This window comes from Anguilla anguilla, chromosome 12 (genome assembly GCF_013347855.1).
Source record: "Anguilla anguilla isolate fAngAng1 chromosome 12, fAngAng1.pri, whole genome shotgun sequence".
Taxonomy (NCBI): Eukaryota; Metazoa; Chordata; class Actinopteri; order Anguilliformes; family Anguillidae; genus Anguilla; species Anguilla anguilla.
The window spans coordinates 18,175,325-18,193,717 of NC_049212.1; the positions used below are offsets into that span (position 1 = coordinate 18,175,325).

The 18,393-nt window shown below is 46.8% G+C and overlaps 1 protein-coding gene across 9 annotated transcripts in view; it reads left to right on the forward strand.

Moving 5' to 3' along the window:
- LOC118210079 (muscleblind-like protein 1) overlaps positions 1 to 18,393 on the forward strand; it is a 69,930-nt gene that overhangs the window by 10,685 nt on the left and 40,852 nt on the right. For 7 of the 9 annotated variants that reach the window (XM_035385933.1, XM_035385938.1, XM_035385936.1 and 4 more), the window contains exon 2: positions 9,084 to 9,957. The exons of the other annotated variants lie outside the window; for them this stretch is intronic. In XM_035385933.1, the coding sequence (XP_035241824.1) occupies positions 9,784 to 9,957 (174 nt within the window). In that variant the 5' untranslated portion in view covers positions 9,084 to 9,783. The remainder of the gene's footprint in view (positions 1 to 9,083; positions 9,958 to 18,393) is intronic. 9 annotated transcript variants of the gene reach the window in all.

An 18,393-nucleotide genomic window follows, 5' to 3' on the forward strand; every position in this document is an offset into this window, starting at 1 on the left:
ATCAGCTGAACCAAGATACAGGTTACCAAAGAAAAAATAATAATAATAATAATAATAATAATAATAATAATAATAATAATAATAATAATATAGCTTCTTTCTCACATTCAAAGCACTTTGCAGTGATGAGGAGTAAATTCGCCTCAACCACGACCAGGGTGATGCACGGCAGCCATTTTGCGCCAGAACACTCACCACACATCAGCTGAGGTCGAGAGTGGGTATTGGTAGCATACTTTAGCAGGATGGGGAAGGAAGTTAGGGAAATTTAGCGGGAGGAGTTAGGGCCAGCTGTTTCATACTGCAGTGGGTGTGTGTCCTCTACAGGCCGAGACTTCATCAGGTCCACTCCGCTGGAAGGACTCTGAGGTCACCCACAGCAAATTCTCAAACGAAGGTGTTGGTAGCCAGCTTCCATGCCTCGGAGCTGCGCGCTGAATTGAACAGCCATCTCGCTTCAGTGTATTTTACTTCCCCGAGCTTTGTTCATGTCAAATTTGCTCTTCAGATTGCAGAATTGTTGTGGAACGCAGATAAGTTTTTTTCAGTGAAGAAAAAAAAATAGAGCAGTAACCGATTGTTACGAAGCACCCAAACACCTTTCATTAGCGCATTATTGCTAAATTACCGCTCTGTGTTCCCTTGGGAGAGCCCACCGAGCCCAGACTGCCACTCAGACGGGGCCACGCTGTAATTTGGAAGATTATGGTGTCAATAAGACAGCCAACTCTCCGCTTCCCCCTCTGTAATAATACGAAACTGCTGGTGATACTCAAACTGTAAACTCTTTCAGAGAGGCGAGACTGCAGTCATGGCTCTTAATGGCACATTTCTCTCTTTGCAGTCTCTCTCTCTCTCTCTTTCTCACTCTCTCGCTCTTTCACTCGGTTCTTCTATCCTCCCCCACGAGCAGTAGTGACAGTGTGAGTGAGTTAGCATTCCTGAGCTGGGCTCCGTTGGTGAGCTCTGGATCCAGATGGTTGAAGGCCTGGTTGAAGGCTGGCCGGTGACACTGCGCCGCTTCATTGCGCCGAAGCCTATCGCACGACACTCTAAAATAAATGTGTGGCCACAGCTGTCTTATTTGTGCCCTGACTGAGGGCCTTGTTTCCTGTGTGACCCCCCCCCCCCCCTCCCAGGGAGCACACACAAACACAAGTGCGCATGCATATGTCTCACCTCGCCGGATCAGAACTGTCTTTGTTGAGTGAAAGCATGCTTGCATATGCTCATTCACACTTGCGCGCACACACCCATACACACACTCACACACACACACGGATGTACACCCAGAGAGAAGCAACACTCATCCCTGAAGTCAATGGTTCCTTGTGAGTGTATGTGTGTGTGTGTGTGTGCGAGAGAGAGACAGAGAGAGAGAGAGAGAGAGAGAGAGAGAGAGAGAGAGAGAGAGAAAGAGAGAGCGCATTGTTTGCAGGGTTCCTGGTCTGATAGCTGAGAGAATTGCTATTGTGTTTTGCGTGTTGTCCCCTAAGACGTGTCACATCTGCAGTGTAGAGACTGCTGTGGAGCTCCGTGGGGTGGGTGAGGCTGCACAACATGCCCTCTATTCCCCAGTGTGCACTACAGACTGGCCTTACTGTGCTGGCTCTGCACTTGTTGCTTAGTAGCACACTGCAATAGGCCTATACTGTGAGCACTGACCGAGTCTGTGTGTGTGTGTGTGCTGTGTTAGTTTTTCTCATCCAACAAGCTTTGACTATACAATTGTATAAATCTATCATGCGAATAAAGCAAATTGAATTGAATTGAATTGAACTGAGAGAGAAAAAGAGAGAGATGGGGGTTTGTGTTTGTTTGTGTGCGTGAGTGTGTGTTTAAGGGTGTGCTGTAGAAGAAATCTGTTAATTAAGTCCATTGATAATATTATTTGTGCCAGGTGAGTTTGTGTATGTACTGCTGCTGCTGGGCATTGCAGCCCAGTGCAGGAGCATTAAGCCTAGCTAATGAGGAAGCAGCCTGTTAACACTCCCCGTGTCGCTGAGGAACCCTCTCCTTCTCAAACAGCATATATGTTTTCATCATCCAGTTCACTGAACAACCTGGAAGCTCAGTCAGGTTTGCTCCTTTTAGCATTGCTGTACAATGTACACATTGTACATTGCAGGCAGCTTTCTGGACAGCCATACTGGGGTCCTTGCATAGTCCTTGTGACCTACTGAGCAGCAGCAGCAGTGGGTGAAGTGAGATTCCAGTGTCTGAGCCACATTGCTCAATCACACGACTGCACTTAACAGGCAGCACCCTTTTGCTTTCAAAGAACTACTTTCAAAAAAAATAATTGTGTAATTTCCAGTTTGTCAGTGTGGTATGCATTCTGCACCACAAGCCACAGTCAGAGACGCTCACATACAAAAGCACACACAGATACACACACACACATAAACAGACGACAGGATCTTGTGTGTATGTGTGTGTTTGTGTGTGTGTGCTAGTGTGTCGTCTGTGTGCACGGGCATGTGTGCACGCACGTGTGTATGTCATCTGTGTGTGTGTGTGTGTGTGTGCATGCATCTGTGTGTGTGTGTGTGTGTGAGAGAGACTGTGAGTTAGAAAGGGAGAGGTGGGATGCACAGTAAAAGGTGATAGTATGCACACTTTGCAGTTGCTGGGTTAACCTTGCGGGACAACACCATACAGACATGAGTAGAGGAGGAATATTGTTGTTATTTTTTCAATACAATGGAGACTTGCTTTACTGGTGCAATAGGCTGCAACTTTTTTTTTACACCATCAGCTACATACAGAAATACTCCATTTTATTGACCCTTGTCACAGAGCTGAATTCTATGGGACCGTTGAGGTTATGAACCTTCCTCAATTGGAACAGTGCCTGCAGGGCTTTAAAATGTGACTCTCAGGACCAGAACTGGTGCGCATGCTCTTTGACTTTAGCAACTGGCACAGGATCAAATGTGACAATGTGTCGCTTGGTTAGGATCATCGGGGGGCAGGGTGCGAGGAGGTAAAGCGGTACTAGTCTAAGGTCCATTTGTGTAAATTAAGGCTCTGTGCTTTTATGAATAATCCCCGCTCCTCCCCCTCTTTGCCCATCAGTTTTGTTTTTTCCTGCCCGGTTGTCACCTGGGTTCCGTGCGGTTCCCGTGGCGATGGTGACCTTGCAGCTCGTTACAGCGCGTGCTGCGGCGTGCGATGTCGAGCCGCGCAGCATGCCGGGAGAGAGACAGCCAGCCGGCCGGGCGGCCAGTCACAGGGGCGCGGGGGAGGGGCGAGAGGAAGGGACAGCCTCACAGCGCTGTCATCGCCGGCCGTACCTTCTCCTCCCATTCCCGTGCCTCGCCGCGCCCCTTCCTGTGAGTAAAGACACGCCCGGGCACGGGCGGCTGCGGCGGGATGAAGGACGTGGATGAGAAATGGGCACCGAAACCGCGGCTGGAATGCAAACCGATCGCCACCGTGTAACTGCAGGCTTTCTGCCACTTATCTCTCCTCCCTCTTTCCTCTCCATCCTCCCTCCCTCTGCTTTACTCTCTGTTTTTATTCCTCTTCCTCTCCCTTCCCCTGTCTGCTCTCTTCCCTCTTCTGGGGCCTCTTCATTAATCTGCTCGTCCTTTCCTTTCTACTTCCCTCTTCTCCTCCCTTGCTCCGCTCTTTCTCTTCCTCTCGTTCACTCCTCCCCTCATCGCCCTCTTCCTCTCCCCAGAGTCTCCTTCCTTTTTACGGCCCCCCTCCTCCCCTCCTCTCGCGGGGTCGGCTCAGGACGTATAGAGTATCGCGCGCATGGGGCGATGCGGTGTAATTCGAGTCTGCGGGCCTGCGCTTCCTCTGCCGCAGTCGTGGCGCTTTGAACCGCGCCGTTACCCAGCGCACGGCGGCCGCGGGCCTCCCGCCCCGCCACATAACTGCGGGGCGAGCTGTCAAAATTCCTCCAGCGAGAGAGCGCAGGAGAGAGAGAGCGACGGGCAGGGTGACAGATGAAGTCCCGCGCCAGAAACGCTGCTGCTGCTGCTGTGTTTACTTCAGCGGGAGAGAACACACGGTTTCTCTCGTCTCAAGCGTTCCACGCGAGGGCTGTGAATGGACATCTGAGAGTCTGAGCATTGTCTCGGTCCTCCCCAGTAGTCCTGTTGTTTTGAGAAACTTGGCGTATTTTTTGCTCGTGTGATGTATTGAAGTGTGCGGCTGTTTCCTTTTTTAGCGTTGAGATGGGGGCGGAGAGGGGGTTGGCCTGGTTGTTTTTGTAGTCACTCCTGTTCCCACCCTCTGTCGAATGCCTGCTTCATTACTGCTCGCTCCGGTCTGTTTGTGCTCCAAAGGTCAGTTTTATGGCGTCTCGTACGAGCCTGCCCCTTCCTCCGAGCTGGAAGTCATTCAAGGTGAAAAGATGGCGTTCAGCCTGGCTTTGCCCCCCCCCCCCCCCATGTCAGTATTGCTTTCAGATGTGCAGCCTCGCCTTCTGTGGCCGAGAGAGAGTGCTGTATAAATACATTTCCATGTGGCTCTGTCCATGTAGCCAGCTGTGTGCTGCGACTACAGAGATCGCCACATGTAAACAACATATGGAGGGTCATGTTTCCACAGCTCACAGTCCTGTGGAATTCTGGGAAACTTGACTGTGAGAGATTTTCCACTCTTGTCCACGCATAAAGTATTAAACTGGAAAGTTTCTGTTAGACGTATAGGCTTTTTAAAATGTTATTAAATGTTTCAAAGACTGTTTTAAAGTTCATTTGTCTACATGAATTCCCCTTGTTTCAGTCTTGGTGCAGTAATTTGTTTCTTAGTTTCAGTTTTCCTTTTCTGAAGCAATGGAAAGTACCACAAATTCTGTCGTTTTATCAGAGAAAGAGGGCTGGCTAATCACTATGAATAATAGATGAATAATAATAATCAGATCAAATGTAGGCTATGCCTTTCTCACACAGTAAATAAAAAACTCAACTCAAACAGAATTAGACTTTTCACAGCAGCATTCATAACATTCATTTATATAGCTGAGCATTAACTGATGCAATTTAGATTCCAGATAAACATTGCTCCAGGGTACAACAGCACTGCCATATATGGAATTCAGACCTTTAACTTTCAGTTTGCAAGTCAAGTTCCCTAATCACAACACCACAGTGTAGACCTTTAAATGTTGTGTTTTCATACCCCTGCAATTTTCCATTTTACATATTGTAATATTAAAAGACTAATTTAATTTAGCACATTTTCTATTTTCATATTTTTTGGTTTTCTAATCACTGGCCATATGTTTTGTTTTAGGTTTTAGTTTAGTTTGCATTTTCCCATTGTAAGAACAGGAGAAGAGACTCCATTGGTCAGACTTAGGGCCAAAATATCATGTCAAAATAGTATATTTTTCATATCATTGTTGATATGACAGTATTACCGTATTTGGATTTGCAACAAAAATTTGAACTGTAAACTGAAATATACTGTAAGATCAATCAAAATACAGTAATAGTCAATCAATTTCACAGTTTTTACTTGGATCACGAAAGCTGAATTCTTTATCATACTGTTGCAATGTGCAATACAATACAGTCGACGGTGGTATTGCAGTTAAACTTATGTGAATTCATACCGGTGTAACTAAAAATAAGGTATAGCCTGCCACTCAGCCCTAGTCGGACTTTACTGCATGCTGATGAAGTCTTGTTCATTTGTGTCAGTGGTGGGTGTAAATCCCTCCTACACAACAGTGCCGGCAGCGTGAGGGAGAGAGAGGTTGGCCTGTGTCTCAGTGTCCCTCAACAGTTTTTCATGCGTAAAAACCAGAGCAGGCTGCCAGCAAAAACAGGTTTAAGTGGGCAGATTTGCAGATTATCAAATGGACGAAGCTGGGGGGCCTGTTGCCTCAGTGACTCTCTGCCTCTGTTTACCGATGGACATCGCAAAAGATTTATGCTGACGGGTGGAGCCAGAGATCCTGAAAGGTTACAGTTTTCTCTCCTGGCCCCACGCAGAGCCGGTCTCTCCAGTCAGAGCCGGTCTCTCCTGGCCCCCCGCAGAGCCGGTCTCTCCAGTCAGAGCCGGTCTCTCCTGGCCCCCTGCAGAGATGGTCTCTCCAGGCCCTTAAAGAGTGTGCTGCTCCTGGCCTCTGGAGAGACGGTCTCTCTCTCTTATGGCTTGTACACAGCTGGTGTCTCAGGGTTCCTGTGGGGCTGGTCTCTCTGGGCTGGCTCACGACTAGTTTCCCTGGTTCCCATACAACTGGTCTCTCTGGATTGCTTTGCAAGATTTCCACAAGTCTCCGTAGAGCTGGTCTCTCTGGATTGCTTTGCAAAGTTTCCATGAGTCTCCGTAGAGCTGATCTCTCTGCATTGGTTCACTGATCGCTCTGAGTTCTTGCAAAGCTGGTCCCTAGGCTGGTTGTTCCTGGGCCTTGCAGAGCTTGTTCCTCTAAGGCCCTGTTGAGCTGTACATTCATTGTGTCATTTCAGTGTGTATTTAACAGTGAAAATGCACGTCTGCATCTGAAAGGCATGCACAGTTCCTCAGGCATCGTTAGCATTCAGGAAAGGATTTGATGGTTTAATAATATCTCAGTGCCTACGGCTATGTGAAATGGTGCTATTTATTATTCATTTGCTGTAAGATGTTTATTGATGACTCTTTTATTTATATATTTTAAAGAGTGGTGGAATTTTCACATTCCGTCCTCTTGGGGTTCAGTCCCTGCTGGAGTGTTCTGTGATTCTGAACTGTAGATATGAGATGCTGGCTTTTGGGCTATGTGTTCTGTTTATGCACATATCCAGTTTATCGACCTCTGAGTTCAGCTCTGCTGAATGTTATGTAATCTGACTTCTATGGTCATTTACTAATCATGTATCAGGGACTGCAGGCACTATCTACGCTGAGCACAGTATATTTGTTGTGCACCTTTTTTGACCCCACCATTTGAATTCCCTTATCAGTACTCACAAGTGAGCACAAATCGTGAGTCTCATAAAATGTACACCCATTGTGTATTTGTTTTGCTACTTCTCATAAAATGGCAATTTGCACATAATATTAAAAAATCTGCTTTGCAGCTGTTAATGCTTAAAAGTTCCGAACAAGTATCAGCAAGTCAATAAGAAGAATTTTTAATGGATGTTTTCAATGGCTATTTCATCAGAGAGCTTAATGCGTTGTGTGAAAAAAAGATAGCTGTGTTGTTAAATTGACAGGGAAGGGGAGGGAGGGCCGCGATTTGGGTTAGCGGCAGGCCGGGACACGTGAGGAGGCCGAGAGGGAGCCTCGCCACGGCGTCGTCCCGCCGGAGCTGCCGCGCCTAACGGTGACGGGAGGGGCCCGTGAGGTCATCGCTGGAATCCTCCGGCCGCTCCCGTTCTGCTCCGAGCCGCTCCGATCCGGTTCGGCAGTGTTCTGGGAACACGGAACCGGGGTGCGGTGCATCGTGTCTCTGTTGCGATGGTTGAGAGGGTGTGGGACAGGTGTTTCCTCCTCTGAAGTACACTGCCCTGCGTCAAGGGTTTGGGGAGAGGAGCTGAGCCACCTGCTCTGTGCTTAGTGTGGTGTGATGGGACTGCCCGAGTCCCCCTCTGCTCGGGTTTATCATCCTGTTCGACCCGGTCGCTCCTCCCCATCAGCCGGCACAGACTGCTGCCCTTTACAAGAGAGGCTTAACATTTACCGTTGATATGCAAATTGCCTCTACTTTATTGTTTGTTCTGCATGATTGACAGGAGTACCTTTTCGTTGTGTTTAATGGAGCGATATGCTGTATCATTGCGAATTTTAAGCACAACAACATCAACATGAAGTTAAAGCAGATGTATTTTGTTATAATCAGAAAACATTTGGCATTATAGCATTGATTCTATGTTTAGAACAAGGATAATCCTACCATATTAGGGCCAATCCAGTTATAAGGACATTGGCTATACATGAGTGTTCCTTCCTTCTGGCACACTTGTTAATCATGAGGAACAAGCTAAAACAGGTTCATAACGTGCGCCATTTTGAAGGTAAAACTGCCCCAAGCTCACAAGCCTCCACTGCACTTCAGCAGCACTGCGCCAGGAGAAAAGAGGTCAAAATAAAGGGGACCAGAGCTCACATTGGCCCTGGACTCATCTGCCCTGGCTGCAGCATATTGACAGTGTCTGTTGGCTCAAGGGAAAATGTGGCCTCTCTCTCTCTCTCTCGCTGGGCTGGTGTTTCAGGAGCGAGGGATGGAGAGAGTGGAGCTGGAGAGGTGTGAGTGGGAAGTACATGTGTGGGTGTCAGGGGAGCGTACCATTCTCTCACTCCCTGCTACATGGCAGGAGAGTGAAGGAGAAACAAACAGAGAGATAGAGAAAGGGAGATAGGAGGGTGTACGAAAGGGAGACAAAAAGTGAGAAGAGATATAAAGTGTAGGAAATAAACTGAGAGATCCTTACACCTTGTCCTTTTCTCTTTTTATTATGTCTGTTTTCTCTCTCCCCCTTACACTCCTCCATTCCCTGGAGAAAACTTCCTTGTATAGAAGATAGTGCTGTGTGTGTGCGTGTGAGTGTGTGTCCATGTATGCCTGTGTGTATGTTTGGGTTCATGATATGAAGGGAAAAATATGACTGGCTTGCATGTTGGGTCATCCTCATGTAGAAGTCAGTCTCTCCCTCTCTCTCTCTTTCTTGCTGCTGTTCTTGCGCACCCTCTCTCTCTCTGTCTATTCATTGGATAGAAATGGCCGTCAGACAGGGCAACCTTGCCAAGGCCCCACCTGCTCTCACCTGGCTCTCAGCCCAGAATGCTGCTGCAGTACTGTGTGCTCCGATTGGTCCACTCCCAGCAACATATTGCTTTAGAGAGGGAAGGTGTCTGTCCAACCACCCCCCCCACCCAGTCTCTCTCTTTTTAAATAAATTAACCATGGCTGGCTGGGATGTGCTTAACTGTTAGTGATAATGGTGCTTTGATTTGATTTTGTACTTGAGAGCAGAAACTGTGAGGTTGGGGGGTGTTGTATGTGCACCAGTGTGTGCGTTTGTATGTGTGTGTGCGCACATGTGTGCGTGCGCGCGTGTGTGTGTGTATGTGTGTGTATTGTTGGGGGGTAAGGCCTCTCCTGGTTGACTACTAACTGTCTCTTTCCTCTACAGGTTGGTACTAAAAGAAGTGCCTTTCCTGACGTCTGCTGCTGCTTGGATCCGCTTCTAGAACAGTCTCTGCTTCTTGCCTTGCTTGCTGCCAACGCGACTGCGAGGACGGCCTTCTCTGCTCACCTGAACCCACATCACCTCCACATCCGCCTTCGCCCCCCACCCCCACCAGCCGGACCCCCCCTCTCTGCAGCTTCGGCAGTCACAGCACTCAGAGTCTCTGTCTACCCCCCCCCCCCGAAACCTAGCACAGCCACACAGAGGCTTTTTCCCCTCTTTTTTGGGTGGTTGATTGTTGATTGTCGTTGTGTACAGACGCGTGTCTGCCTCCTTGTGCCAGAGCTGTTCATAATGAGTTGTGCCGGCGGTCCTGTGCGACGCTTCAGTTGAGGGGAGGTAGGCCCGCTCGGCTCTCCGCGGGCGTGGGCGTAGACGCACGTATCAGCCCGCCAGGACCGCTCTGGAGATGGGCAACTGATCGCAGGCGAGTCCCAGGCCCTCCCCCCAGCCTCTCTGACGCCGTCCTCACCCTTAACTCCGCCCGACCGCACGTCGCGTCCGGACAGCGCCCCCACTTTTTGTATCGGTATATTAGCAGTATTTTTTCCCACAGTGCCGTTTCTAAGGTTCACTTTTTGGAAAGGAAAGACGAGCGGACGCCGCAGACTCACCTGGATTTCTTTCGCTCTTGATCGTTGCCATGGCAGTGAACGTCACGCCCATTCGGGACACCAAGTGGCTGACTCTGGAAGTTTGCCGGGAGTTCCAGAGGGGCACCTGCTCCAGGCCGGACAGTGAATGTAAATTTGCACACCCCGCTAAGAGTTGTCAGGTGGAGAACGGGAGGGTCATCGCCTGCTTCGACTCTCTAAAAGTGAGTAAAGCCTCTGCCCGTCAGCTGCATCCCTGGGGCCCACTGACGTCCTCAGTTGATCTCAGTTTTTATGTAGATGGCTGGCTGTAGGTCAGTCTGATGTTCTCAGTGTTTGGAAGCATGCAGCTAGCGCTCGCAATGTGTTCAGATTCACCTGGATGGCATAGAGGAGGAATCTAAGTAGAGGAAAAAAAAATATTCAATTTGAAGTCTTGGAAACATTGAACTAGGTGGATTAGGGAATGACAAAACAGAATAAGCTTTGCCATGAGAGCGCTGTGGTGCGATATGGAGGATAAACTGGTTATATTGGTATTTTGGGGTGGAAAGCGTTAAGCTTTGAGCGATTATATAAAAGCGTGTGTGTCACAGTTTCCAAAAGTCTGTTCTGCAGTGCAGTGCTTCTGCGTCCAGGAGCACTGGCACATCACTGGAGAACAGCAGGGAAAAGAAAAGGAGGAGGTCAATGAGGAAAGGGGATGTGTGTGTCTGTGTGTGTGTGTGTGTGTGTGTGTATGTTCAGGGTGTGTGTGTGTGTGTGATGGATCAGAGGGAAAGATCAGACTATGCATGACCTATTATATGAGCAATGTCCAGGCAAACACATATGTACACACACATACTGTATGTGCTTAATTTTGTGTGCTAATTTGTAATGCTAACCTTCCCTCATTACGTGAGGCGGTGGTGATGGTGCCTGGGGTGACCCCACCCCTGTCCGGCCCGGGACGGCCCGCGCAGAAACAGGGCTCTGTAATTTTCCATCTATTTTTAGTGCCGTCGTAAAGGCAAATGACCGCAGTCTCCATAGAGGTGCTGGGAAGGCGGCGTGTCCCAAGTCCACTGTGCCATTTCGGCTCTGACACACGCACAGCCACATACGCCGAGTGCTCGGGGTTTTTTCGGGGTTTCCTGGGCTTCTGATCTGTTGATTGGCTGGTTGGCCTGGAAACCTGTGGTGCGTGCGTATGGCCGGGGATAAATATGGATCGAGTGTGAAGTGTGTCCAGCGGGACATTTCTTCCCCGGCCAGAGCAGCCCCCCTGCCCACCGGGGGTAAGTGGGGGGGGGGATTGGGGTTGGCTCCATGGCTGAGCCGTGTGTAATCGTTTCCTAAAAGGCCAGGGCTTTGCAGCAGGGATGAAGAGCGCGCTGTTATACAGACGGTCAGCTAGCCAGGCCTGGAGCCCCGGCTCCTGCAGTGCCAGAGATTTCTCCGCCGCTGTGGCAGAATGATAGATCGGCTTTTATCTGCGGATGAATTAATAATGCTGGAGGGAGGGAGGGAGGGAGGGAGGGAAAGGAGGAGGGAGAGAGGGAGGGTGGTGAACGTGGCGAGGCAGTCCGGGAAGATTTGTTGCAAATAGCAAAAAAGTGACACAGTCCTCCCTTCTAAATGAACCCTGGGTGACCAGAGAGTGCTGCCAACCGAGGGGTCTCTGTGAGGAAACGCAGAACGGTTTGAGTTTCTGTCACCAATTCTTTCCACTGGTAATAAGACAGGTATCCTGAGGCCAACCAAGCTGGGGAAGGGAAACAGGAAGTGAAACAGGAAGTGATATATCTGCTGCAGGGCACAGACCCTCAATGGCCCTGTTATCTGTATTCACTTCATACATATAAAGGTTAAAATGTGAGAAGATGGAGATAGCATTGTCCTTCCAAGCTGTCTGTTCTCCTTCCAGCTGAAGTGATGAAATGTGAGATTTCAAGGTCAGCGAACCACGCTGTGTGAGACTGAGGATCCGGGTGGGGGGGGGGGGGGTGGTTCGGGGGATGTGAGGTGGTGAGCACGCGATATTCACAGATATTCTGCATCCAGCACGGGGGGACGGGTCAGAACAGAACATGCCTCCCACCATAACCGTAACCCATTAAGATGAATAGAAATGCTCTGGAGACTTTACACGTGTGAGATTAGGAGTCAGTGTGCGAGACTCGGGCTCAGTGTGTGTGTGAGGCGTGAGGAGTCTGAGACGTGATGCGGCTGGTCTCCTCGGAGCGCCCCTCCACGCTCAGGGAACCTGCGCGGGGAAGCGTGTCCCGCTTTCCCAGGGTATAATTAGCACCCCTGTCACACGCAAGGGACCATGGGAAACTCAGAGGTGCGAAAAGGGCTGAGAACCGTTGTCAGTTTTAGTGGCTTTCGTGTCAAATTCTTCATGTCATCTATGCCGGCATCTATATCTCTCAAATGTTCTGGTATGTCAGAAGAAGAAACATAGATTCCCTTTGGAGAATAAAATATTTTAGTTTTTTCCTATTCATTTTTCCATGTTTTTGCCATTAAAAGATTGAAATTGAAAATCATTCATACAAAATACACTGAAAATAAGTCAGGGTTTGTTTATGTCAGGAAACACAATGAAAGCTGAATCATTCTGTCATCTCAAGATATATAAGGGCTGAATGCATTAGGAGGGGAGAAGAGAAGCGAGAGGTTGGATTGAGGAGAGGAGAGGGTTACTGTTTGTATTTGGTACATTTTATGAACACATGCATAGGAGAATGGGAGAGACAAGGCAGGAACAGGCCATTTCCCTGTAAAGATGATGTAGATCAAGTAGTAGATAGTGTAGATAGAGTAGGCATACTGAGGATTGAGCCAGTAGATATTCCCAGCATGGAATTAGTCTGGGTGAGGAGATAGTATTGTAGTTATGTATTCTTCAATAAACACTAATGCTTTAACACATACACGCACTTTTTTCAGATAACACTCAACATGCAAAGAACTGTGCATACACACACAGTGACTAAGTACTGTAGGAACAATGTTGTGGGCATTGCTGGTGTGTGCATGTTTGGTAATTTTGTTGCTAATATCCAATTTGGAGTGTAGTCTAACAAAAATGTTTTTTTATGACACCACATATTCAAGCTCCACATACTGCATTTAGACAAACAGCAGGCATTTGGAGCAGTAGAATTCAAGGTGAAGTTATATGCTTCTGATGTGTGACTTCCCCCCTGGAGAATAGCACCATTTGGCTTTACTGTCAGGTTCCTCACTATCATGCCTTCAACAGTGAAACACAGGTACAAACCTACAAATCACAGAAACACAATAACAGGGGAGTGCTGAGCTGAAACTGCTCTCTAAACCTCAGCCCCCTGTCAGCTCCTGTCCCTATCGATGTGACTCAGAGAAGATATTCCTCTGGATATTTTATGGATTCTAGACATGATTCTATACATTCCCCGTGTTGCCCTGGCCAGTTAATACATGCATCTGCGTATGTGTCTGTGGCAGTGTGTCAGTATTTGCACTGTAAGAGGAAGCGCGGATGATAAACTCCCATGATGCTCTCAGATATTTCCTGTGTCTCTTTCCTGTAATCTTATGTAATTTTGATCAACCGCTCTCCTTACTGGAAATAAGATAAATGAAAAGCATGCTAAAGGTTACCCAAAGTCATGGTAATGAGACAATAGGACATCTCATCTATCAGGGGGGAAATTCTGAATGTGACGTTACTTGAGATCACTCTGTCAGTGTACTTTTAAACAAGGTAAAAGTCAAGCTTCTGCTTTAATGTCCAGCTGGGATCCAACAATAATAACATAATTAGGTATGGGATAGAAATAAAGACTGGAGTCAAATGTTACCATTAAAGGGCAGGGTACAAAGTAGCAATTTATAGTAACATTTTATAGGTATAGTGTGAGCTGAAATCTATGATTAAAAATCAAACGATTACAAATTAAGATTAAATGAAAGACCCGGAAATACAGGTTTTTAGAAAATTAGATTGGCGTTTGGTGGTGTTCAGGAAATTGAAAATTGTAGTAAAGTGTCACCCATTCTATATGAATATGAATTTCATATCTGTGGTTGATGACATAAGTAACACAAGAGTGACACAGGTAATCTGTAGCCTGACTAAATGCTGCCTAATATTGCATTTGTATTTTAAAGATTCATTGAAAGGCCATATCCTAGAGGTTTAAATTGCACTTGGGTCCTTCTGAAAATTCTATTAAGTCTCACAGGTTTGGTTGTTTGAAGCTTTTGCATTGAAGTCTCCCTCATTTTCAATAAGAAGCTTTTACAAGTGTGATGATAACCCCAACGTCCTCATTACTCAACCTGGGAAAAGCCGGCAGAGGCCCAAATATTACATTTGTGCCTAAGTTCCTCTTTATTGGCAAGAATCAGGCAAGATTTTAAAATGAGAAATGTAGTGTAGAAAGGACAGAATTCATCTTCTCATGAAATATCCGCAAGAATTATTATGTAATATCTTTAAGACACGTCACAAACATTTGCTTTTGGTAATTTGAATTAAGGACGGAATGAAAGGTTGTTTGCGTGTGAAAAGAGACACAGAGGAAACACACAGATAAGGAGACAAAAAAAGACAGACAGTGCATTAATTCAGAGGGAGCCCCCCCCCCCCCCCCCCCCCGTCTCTCTCTCTCTCTCTCTCTCTCTCTCTCTCTCTCTATTCCTATCTGTCTCTAGGACACAATCTGTACCCAGGTGAGGCTCTGCAAATCAGGGAGGAGAGGAGGAGTTTCATAACAATGAGAACCCCTCTCACCCAGAGAACTGTAGAAAATGTTCAGTTTCTGGTTCAGCTGGCTAGCTCTTAAAAAGAACATTCAGCCATTAATTGACGTCAAAGTCTGATGGTGAGCCAGCTGGGCTGACCCTGTGTTTCCTAAAAGACAGTAAAGGAGGGGGACGCATTTCAGACTCTCCTCAGGTATAGCTAATGTAAACTAAATGAGATACCTTGTGTTGGGTGCATTTATAATGTGTTTCGATGAGTTCTGCCTTAAAGTGCGGTGACAGAGAGGCAGAGGGAGAGTGAATGCACATGATGAAGGAATGTGTGGCAGTATGCTTGGATGAAGGGAGCTGCTTGAAAAAAAATAACTGGGAAGAGGAGTTTGACTCTGTTGCCATGCACAAGGAGATGGAGCAGACCAGATGTGAAAAGTTTGGGTGGATGCTGGGAACAGGGTAGGGAGAGGGATAGTAAACGGGGAGAGAGAAAGTGAGAGAAAGCCACGATGCCATCACTGTTAAAGAGATAATAACTTAATAATGACACATTATCATCTGAACGACATTTCCTTAATTAGGGTCGGTTCGACGTGTTATAACATGTATTTCTCTGAGGACAGACAGAAGGGTTTGCTTCAGTTCCTGGGACTGGGGGCACCACAGGACAGTGCATTTAGCACAGATATTTCACTGCACCTGAAATGATAGGAACAAAAGCTGTAAAATCATGGAATTATGTAATGTGTGTGCATGTGTGTGTTTGTGTGTGTGCGTGCGTGTGTGTGTGCGTGTGTGTGTGTGCACGTATATGTGTCACTGAATGAAATACTGATCAAATTAAATACTAACAATAACATGTAGCATGCTGGATGTAAATGTTCTCTAATGATTAAATAAAATATGAATTTTGCGATGAGAAAACCATGTAAGCCAGCTGATGAGACAAGCTACAGATACCTGTTATACTCAAACAAGAGCTGCAAATGTATCTCATCTTAAGCAAAACTTTATGTAGTGGAAACAGGCTGAGGAGGGTGGAAATGCGCTGTCTCAAACGTACAAAACTCTGTTTTGCAGGCAGTCCCATTGGGTTCTGTAGAGGTGCTTCATGTGTTTAAAGAAATGAGTCACAGCTCCTGAAAAATAACCCAACAAAAGACCCCATTCAATCATCCTGCATGGAAAAAACCTGGTTTTACACCCCAAGCTGTAATTAAATCATCAGACTCCATGTTCCTTTCTCCTAGTGAGAGATTTGTGTGTGTGTGTGTGCGTGTGTATGTGTGTGTCTGTGTGCTTGTGTTTGTATGTGTGTGCACGTACGTGTGCGTGTGTGTGCGTGGATGTGTGGGTGCATGCATGCGTGCATGTGTGTATGAGTGCAAGTGTGCATGCATGTGTATGTGCATATATATGTGTGTGTGTGTGTGTGTGTGTGCATGCGTACAGTAATGTTACACTCAGCCCCACAGTCATTTGACATTAATTAGCAGGAGCCACACTCCTTTATAGCACTTTGCCTTCATGAAATATTGATCTATTATAACACTGAGGGTATATGCTGTAATATTTGTGTGTGTGCGCGTGTGTGTGCGTATGTGTGTGTGTGCGTGCGCATGTGTGTGTGTGTGCGTGTGCACGTGTGTGTGCATGCGTGCATGTGTGTGTTTCCTTCATTTTTAATAACTGAATAAAGCTCATTATTTTGCAGCTTTCAGAATGTGTTTAATGCTGAGTCACAGGGATTTATCACTGGACTTTTCTTCACACCTTTAATAGGAATGGGGGACCTAGAGCAGGACCTAGAGCAGGACGTAACCGAAAGGTCACAGGTTCGATTCCCGGGTAGGACACTGCCGTTGTACCCTTGAGCAAGGTACTTAACCGAAATTGCTTCAGTATATATCCAGCTGTATAAATGGATACAATGTAAAAAATGCCATGTAAAAGTTGTGTAAGTCGCTCTGGATAAGAGCGTCTGCTAAATGCCTGTAATGTAATGTAATGTAGAGCTACAATATTACAATGGCCTAGCACAGTTCATCTAGCTCTCAAAGCATGCAGGATTCTATCATTTATTCAGGAACCGAGAACATATTCCCTTTATCAGCTTTAAAGTTCTACAGTGGTCTAGGGTTCTGTAACTCCTTAAGGGTTCTAAACTGTTCCCAGGAATCCTAAAATTGTTCACCATTCTGGAATATTCTGTGGACTTCCAATGCCTCTGAAGCAATAGACTCATCAGGAAGCAGTGTCCTCAGCTTTACGCCCTCATCAGTTCTCAGACATTGGTGTCTGTCCTCTTGTCCTCTATCAGTTTGCTAAAGAATAAACCCACCCCAACCCACCCCCTCCTCGCCCCCCCCCCCCCCCCCCCTCGCTGACCCGCCCATTCTGTAGCTGTGTCTGCCCAGGTCCCTCTCTGTACACATTTCAAAGAGAATGAACAAAGAAAAACAGCCCAACGTTTAAATGGCCATGCTGTAACCGTATGCTGTGTGAAACGCTCTTTATTTAAATGAAGGCAAAATTGCAATTGCATTAATGTTTAAATCACACTTCTGCCTTCTGCAGTACACTTATTAATGGGCTGCTGCATGGGGAGACTGTGTGTAATAGTGTGCTAGTGTATGCTGGATCTGTTTCATGGGATGTTGCTGCAATACTGGACACAGTGTGGCTCCCAAGCCCATGTCCGTGTGAAAGAGAAAGAGAGGGAGTGAGGGTAAAGGGAATGGAAAAGAGAGAGGGAATAAAGGAGTGAAAGGGTGTCAGAAAGACCGTAGACAGTGAAAAAGTGAGAAAGAGAGAGGGTGATCGAGTCGGGATGGAAGGGGACGTAGGGGCTAATTAAAGAGCGGCACGGGGAGAGATAGCAGGGAGTAGATAGGACAGAGACGGGAGTGGAGACTGAAAGGGAGGAACTGGGTGCTGACCGGGCCCCTCAGGCGATTCCCCCCATCTCTGCCCCAGCTCTGACTCAGCCCACTGTTCCAGACACAAAGCTGAAATTGAACATCCGTCAGAGGGTGAGGGGAAGTGACCAGCAGGCTACTCTAATGTGACTGATGACAGACTGACAGGTTAAGATGCAGTCCATCATGGATCCACTGCCAGTGTTTTTATTCAATGACCAGATCACTGGTGGCAGATCTACCTCTCTCTCTTTCTCTATATCTCTCTCTTCCTCACTCACACACACACACTTGCACACGCACACACACACACCCACACACACATACTCACACGCAACATTACACAACAATTCCACAGAAATTTTAAAAGATAGATGAATTTAAAAGTGGTGCACATATCTGTTTGAGTTACGACACACATGCACATTTTGAGACTAAATTTTGCAAATTGATTGTAAGACCATAAATATGACAAAGAGTTTGGGAGAAACAAATATGTTAACGCTACACAACAGGAAGCTAAGAAATGACCACGCAGGACATATGATAATACATATATACAACAATAGTGTGTGTGTATATATGTGTGTGTGTGTGTGTGTGTTGGTGATGGTTATGGTTATGGTACAATGTGTGTGTGTGTGTTGGTGATGGTTATGGTACCGTGTGTGTGTGCGTTGGTGATGGTTATGGTACAGTGTTTGTGTGTGTGTGTGTGTTGGTGATGGTTATGGTACAGTGTGTGTGTGTGTGTGTTGGTGATGGTTATGGTTATGGTACAGTGTGTGTGTGTGTGTGTGTTGGTGATGGTTATGGTACAGTGTGTGTGTGTGTGTGTGTTGGTGATGGTTATGGTTATGGTACAGTGTGTGTGTGTGTGTGTTGGTGATGGTTATGGTTATGGTACAGTGTGTGTGTGTGTTGATGATGTTTATGGTACAGTGTGTGTGTGTGTGTGTGTTGGTGATGGTTATGGTACAGTGTGTGTGTGTGTGTGTGTGTTGGTGA